Genomic DNA, 6,959 nt, shown 5'->3' with positions numbered 1-6,959 from the left:
CCACGAGTTGCACTCGGACCAGGGCAGAAACTTTGAGTCAGCTGTGTTCAGCGAGTGCTGTAAACTGTTGGGCATAAAGAAGACGAGGACCACTCCACCTCGGCCACAGTCAGACGTAATGGTCGAAAAGTTTAATTGGACCTTGGGACAAGAACTGGCCAAGTCCTGCATAGAGGAGCAGACAGAATGGGACCAGAAGCTGCCTGTTTTGCTGATGGCATATCGGTCGGCTGCCCACGAGTCAGGTGGATACACTCCGGCAAAACTGATGCTGGGTCACGAACTGCGGCTGCCAGTGGGCCTGCTGACAGGAAGACCACCTGATGCAGAACTTCCTGAAGAAACCACCAGTTATGTCAAAGGCCTACAAGAAGGGTTGACGGAGGTCCGCCATCAAATTCGAGGAGCTCTGGAGTTCTCGGGTGAAGTGATGAAGCTCAACCATGATGTCAAAGCAAGCCAGGTCTGTTACAAGGACAGTGATAAAGTCTGGCTGTATAACCCTCTGCGGAAGAAGGGTCAGTCACCGAAGTTGTAGAGTCCATGGGAATTACCATACACTGTAGTGGAACGCCTTTCAGATTGACCTACCGGATCAGGGGAAGAAGAAAGGCTCAGCCGAAGTTAGTCCACGTCAATCGTCTGTGGCAGTTTCATGGGCCAGGGCAGTACACCTGGGAAGACTCTGAGGAGCTGTCACCTACCACCAACGAGGACCAGACCGGAGATCCTGGAAGAACTCAATGCCGTACCAATCCGGGGATGCCGACCATGAACAAGGAAGAGGAGCACTGTTCCCTCTTAGCGGAATTGAACATGGCAGTAGAGGGGGACCAATCTGAGGTTGTGACTGAGGTTGTTACGCCAAGGGAGGACTCTGAAGATATCCCCGTACGTCGGCGGCAGCAGCGAAAGAAGAAGAGACCTAACAATTTTCAGGATTATCATGTATATAGTGAATGAGTGTGTCAGGACGACACAAGGATTAGGGAGGGGGTTTTGTTATGCCAAGGCATAATTTGGTAGTGTTTGTGAACTAGGTGTTTTGATTATTTTCTATCTCGAGCAACAGTTATTTTGGCAAGTTTAAGAAGATTTTCATGTATATATTGATGTTTTACTTATGTAAGAATATTATAGAATGCATTGCATCATTTGTGTTATGATTTAGTTATTATTGAAAGCCTCGATCAGAGTGGAACGTTTTATAACCACCCAGGCGTCTCTGGGTGGTGCTGGGATGTTCGAGAGGCGTTTGATGATGAGGTATAAAATCGACAACGTGAAGCTAACTCAGTTAGTCGGTTGTTTCTGCTCAGTGTCAAGAACAGGAATTGCAAGACAACTGAAGTATTGTGGAATTGTTGTGATCAATTTAAAGTTAAAAGACTTAGGAATTGTACACTGGTAGTGTGTTGACTATATATTCGAAGTGAGAAGTCCAGCTATGAAGCCATTACCCTGTGAACAGTGTTGTGAAGAATTAGCGACTATTAAAGAGGACTACTGTACAGTGCATAATTGTGTTTCTGTGACCTGTTGAAAATTACCTGCCTGTTGTTTCTCTGTACACTGATACCAATCATCAGGAAATTACCGGATATTGGCGGGACAGCCAGTGGTAATTCGACGGCACTTGTGAGATATCTACTGCTTATGTATATACGACACTCGCCGCTGGTAACCAGTGGTAGAATCTGAGTAAGCGGTGAAAGGAGGGTCGTAACAATATAAATATTCTCTCTAAATCTGTTTTATTTATTTTTTATATTTTTTATTCACTTATAGTATGAGTTGATTAGTTATAAAGCGGGTCCTCTCTGATGGGTTCCACTGGTCGGGAAGGATGTCGACCCCAGGGCCGACCTGACCATCATCAAACTACTAGGGCCTCAACTGACGTCACCGCGGTTGTTGGAAGATCAACTTTTTTCACACTTAATTTTTCCAACATTCGCGGCCTGAGATCCAAGTCTTCAATAGAACACCATCTATTAACCTCTTTCCCCGATCTCTTACTACTATCTGAACTTCAACTGACCAAGGCACCTTTTACTGTCTTTATACACCTTTCCGTTCTACTGCAACACTTGTACACCTATAGCTCGACTCACGGATCTAGTATCTTTTCTTAATGTTGTCATCTGGCTCAAAATATCTCTACTAACTAATACTGTTTTTCTTTGTTCCCTATATTGTTCTCCCAACTCTACCAAATATATGGGACTCGTTGACTATCTCACTTCTTGTCATGAGTCGTTGCTATCCACACATCCGAACACCGAGATCCTCTACCTAGGAGATTTTAATGTGCAGTGTCTCTGTCCACACTCTGTGTGAAACATCATGAGATCCCGGATTATAGATATTGGGATAGGCACGTTCCTGCCCTGTATAGTTTAACATAAGTAATGCAATGTGTATTTATGTCGACGTAATTAATAGGATGTTTGGTTACCACGCATACCAACCCTCCCGGGACATCACGAGTTACATGTAGCATTTCGGATGTAATGAGGGAAATCTCATGTAGAAATAATAGTAAGAGTTATTAGTTATAGCATTGTAAAGTGAGGAAAGTTTGTAGCGTGGCCGATTAGTTATTTAACCGTTAATATATATTCTTAGGGGAAGTTTTCTAAACACCAATTCTGAGTACAGCTATTTATTAGTTAAATAAATGGCATAGCCACATAAATAGATCATTATATTTACGTTACTAGACAATGTCTCCTGGACACATGAAATGGATATCCCACCGTAAGTAACTCACCCTATGGATCGCTCTGGCAATGACTCATAAGTGACCTGAGAGAGGCCCAGCGGTTGGGGAATGTCTGCAGGTGCTGCTGAAGAGAGTGGTTCCGGCGGGTGCTGGACTCTGTCCTCTGTGGGAGACTCTACTAGCTTGGGGACTTGGCGGTGAAAACTCTGTATCGTGACCGTGACCTCATCTGGATCAGGTCTTAATCTCATTTTAATTACGAAGGGTGGGTCAATTTACGAGGGTGTACACCTGCGCTTCTACTTACTGTTATACTCTTGTGTGTTGTTCTTCTCTGGGTTGTAAGCTAAGGTCCGATAAACAATCATTACACCTCACGCCAAGACCAAAGCTTCCATTCCAGAGAACTGATGACACATATAGACAGTGATCATGGTAATATCATATGCAATATCTAGAATAGCCCCTGAGGCGATAATGCAACCTCACATTTTACAAACAATAACCGCCACCTATCGGTAGCACTTCCCTCATAATTTGTGAATGTATGTTTTTCTACCGGCTTGGTTTGGTCTGACAAAACGCACCATACCTCCCGCCAAGATCAAAGCTTCTATGCCAGGAGAAAAAACACACACCTTGAGTGACTACAGTATGAGCTCAACTAGAATAGTTACTGAGCTAAAGATCCTACATATCTAGAATAGCATCTGAGAAAAAAAATGCAAAACAGCAGTATGGCTGCAACATTCCATTAGGTAGTACAAAGCATTGGTTAAATGAACTCATAGAAGGAGTGACCAATTGTTCTTAAATAATAAAAAAATATATTCTGTAGTAAATGTTATCAGATGTCGCAGATGAAATACTTTATTATACAAAAAAAAATGCGCCTACTACATGTTAGGGTGTTTTTTCTTTCTTTTCCCAAGCATTATACATATACTGTACATTGTACAGCAGCAATATAATAGTGTAGCCCAGCATGGTTCACATTCTCCACCGGCTGGTATCAGTGATACTGGCAGTACAGCAGCGGTGGCAGGTTAGTCCTTCCGATGATCCATCAACTCTTCTTCTGATGTCAGCACAGCACATCTTATGTCTTCTCTCTTCACATTGCATGTTTTTCTTTCTTCAGTACCGCCCCTTGTAGGTCGTGTCTCCACACCTTCTGACTTTCTCTCACTTCCTCCTGGTTTATAAGGAACTTTCTTCTTACATCAGTTACTATCATATTCCAGATGGGTTTTTCTAGCTCATCTGAGTTTCCTTTGTACAGCATCATTTTCCGACACATTCCAGATTTTTTTCTGTTCCATTTGAGTTTCCTCTACGTGTAGAGCATCATTTTCAGATATCTTCTTATCTTCTTCATCAGTAATTCCGTCAATCCGGCAGGGGGCAGCCGGTCACACTGGGGTGGGTACCATCACTGGACGACTTGTGGGGCAGGATCAGCTTCCCGGTACCAGAGCTGCACAGGCACCGGTCCGCCCTGTCCCACGCACCCGCAGCAGAAACCCCTCCCTGGTTCAGCCGGCCAGGGTTTAGTGTGTGTGGTGCTGCAGGGTCTGCCTCTTCATGGCCTCGTTCCACACGTCTTAACTGTCTCAAGTAAAAAATAAAAAATCTCCTTATTCCCAGACCAAGGGAGGACTTGGGAGAAGTGTGTGGTGGGTGAAGGTGAAGTGCTGCATTCATCACGCTGTTTCACCTCTGCTCGTATGTGCTGTTCCACTCCCTTGTGGCTGGAGTCGATACTTGGTCCATCGTCACCTCTTGATTGCTGCTGTTGTCATAAGGCGCCGTCATCCTGCCCGATCACTGCATACAGCTTGGACATGTGACATCAGGTCATGCCCAAGTAAGCTGGTATCTCCAACATCTGGCTAGAGGTTGGCCGTGGGGGCGGTACTGTGTGTGACATTTGACAGAGAAAGACAATCCTACAGGGATGAAGAATTAGCTGGAAGTGCATCCGTCAAAAAGATATTCACTTTATACATTACGTCAGTGTTTGGCAACTAAGGGTTTCGTCGCGACAATGTTCTCATTAGGCTGTTGCGGGGAGAGTAGCTCTGCTCACTACGGCTTGATACTATTCGTCAATACGTGTCAAAGAGTACAATTACCTTATGAATCATTCTATCCTAAAAATACACTGAGAGAAGCTCTGTAAGTATCACCATGTCAAATTACACGAACCATCGATCTCAAAGCAAGCTTATGAGACAAAATAGACTGGGGATTAGTGAGGTCACACGGGGTGGGGTGGTATCGGTCGAGGCGGGGCGGCAGGTGGGCAGACGCGCCGAGTGGAGTGGAGCAGGGATGGAAGGGTGAGGCGGGTGGAGTGGGGATTTGGACAGGGAGGAGGATGTTGGTCATAAGACATGTTAGGTTAAAACAGTAAGTATAAACACAGCTTCTATCACTAAACCACAATGAGTACATGTAGTACTGACCGACAATTAAAGTACACTCGGGACACTGAGAACATTATAATGTTAAGTACTAGGGCCATTCATAAATTATATCAAGCACTGAACATATTCTGGGGAGAGTGTTATGCGAAAAGCAATTCGCACATACAACAATGAGGAACATATTCTTGAGTTGTTCAGATGACGCACTAGGACACTTTACACGTTGTACTACTCGGGGTTCCTTACCGCACACGGTTAAGCAATACTCAAACTGAATTAAATGAAGGGGGAGACGAGCCAGGTGTAATGGCTAAGCAAGGGAGGGCGTGGGTTTGCGTTAAGTACGCTGCCACCAGTGTAATGTGAGGAAAACTCGTATAAGATAAAGTAAGAATTTATAGTTGCAAGATTGTAAAGTGAGGAAAGTTTGTAGCATGGTCGATTAGTTATTTAACCGTTAATATATATTCTTAGGGAAAATTTTCTAAACACCAATTCTAAGTACAGCTATTTATCAGTTAACTGAATACCATGGACACATTAATAGTTCATTATATTTATGCTACTAGACAATGACGCCCGGACACATGAAATGGATACTCTTCCCACCGTAAGTAGCTCACCCTATGGATCGCTCTGACAATGACTCACGTGTGACCTGAGGGAGGCCCAGCGGCTGGGGAATGTCTGCAGGTGCTGCTGAAGAGCGTGGTCCCCGTGGGTGCTGGACTATGTCTCCTGTGGGAGACTCTGGTAGCTGGGGATTCGGTGCTGGGGAGGGAAGTCCCCCTCCCGACCTCCACTTGGGGCAAGTGTGATTCCGCGTGCCTCCGAGTTCTCTTTCTCCCTGTGTGGCACTGGGAAGAAGCTGTCGGCCCCTTATATTGGCAGTGTCAAGCCGGCAGATGTCGTCACTAATTAACACTAATCTGGGTGTGTCGAGACAGCTGTGTTTGATCAGGTGCGTGGTGGGGGCTGGGGGGTAGTTTCTCGAGTTAAGACGGTAATGACACCGGTTTGACTAATCACTCAGTGGTGAGAACTCTGTATCATTGTGACCGTGACCTCTGCTGGGTCAGGTCTTAATCTCACTTTAATTACGAAGGGTGGGTCAACTTACGAGGGTGTACACCTGCGCTTCTACTCACTGTTATATGTGTTGTTCTTTCGAGGGCTGTAAGCTTAGGTTGATAAACAATCATTACACGGAAGTCATCGGACCCATCCTGGAAGATACTTTTTTCTTTTTTTAGGTATTGCACATCACAGGGAGTGGCTTGGTTCTGCAAGGGATGATCCAGGTGGAGTCGAGCCACTCTCTTTTTTCCTTACTTAATGATCTAAAATAAATAATTAAGCATCCTACACGTTTTCCAGATTGACACCACCAACTTGCTAACATTCTTGATCTTTGTTTTACCTCTAACCCCTCACACTATTCACACTCAATTTCCGGTCCCTTAGGGTCTTCCTATCACAATCTTATCTCTTATAAGTCAAATTCGGCATGACCACCTCCCCACCCCTCTCTAAATGTCAACTATGACACTAGCGAAGGGCAAACTGGCAATCCTTGCGAGAATTCCTCTCCGACTTTCCCTGGGATGAATGTTGCTTTTCCACTCGGGACGTCTCGGTATGTACTGACAGCATTGCTGGGGTTATACTGGGTGGTATGAGTGCATTTATCCCGTCTTCTACCAAAACTTTCACTTTACAATCTTCGTTTGATCGCTCCTGTTACTCACTCCTCTTTCATTACTTCTAGGAATCGTTGTAAAACTATTCTTCATAGGGCCAAGCGA

General features: G+C 44.8%; 1 protein-coding gene across 1 annotated transcript in view; it reads left to right on the top strand.

Annotated features, from left to right (window-relative positions):
• The window catches only part of LOC121871694 (protein NYNRIN-like), a 735-nt gene extending 197 nt beyond the window's left edge, over nt 1-538 (top strand). The window contains exon 1 of the mRNA XM_042374106.1: nt 1-538. This exon is cut by the window's left edge and continues 197 nt beyond it. Within this exon, the coding sequence (XP_042230040.1) occupies nt 1-538 (538 nt within the window).
• The last annotated feature ends 6,421 nt before the right edge of the window (nt 539-6,959 follow it).

Source organism: Homarus americanus, unplaced genomic scaffold (assembly GCF_018991925.1).
Source record: "Homarus americanus isolate GMGI-L3 unplaced genomic scaffold, GMGI_Hamer_2.0 scaffold39675, whole genome shotgun sequence".
NCBI classification, from domain to species: Eukaryota; Metazoa; Arthropoda; class Malacostraca; order Decapoda; family Nephropidae; genus Homarus; species Homarus americanus.
This window is presented reverse-complemented; position numbering and strand designations above follow the sequence as displayed.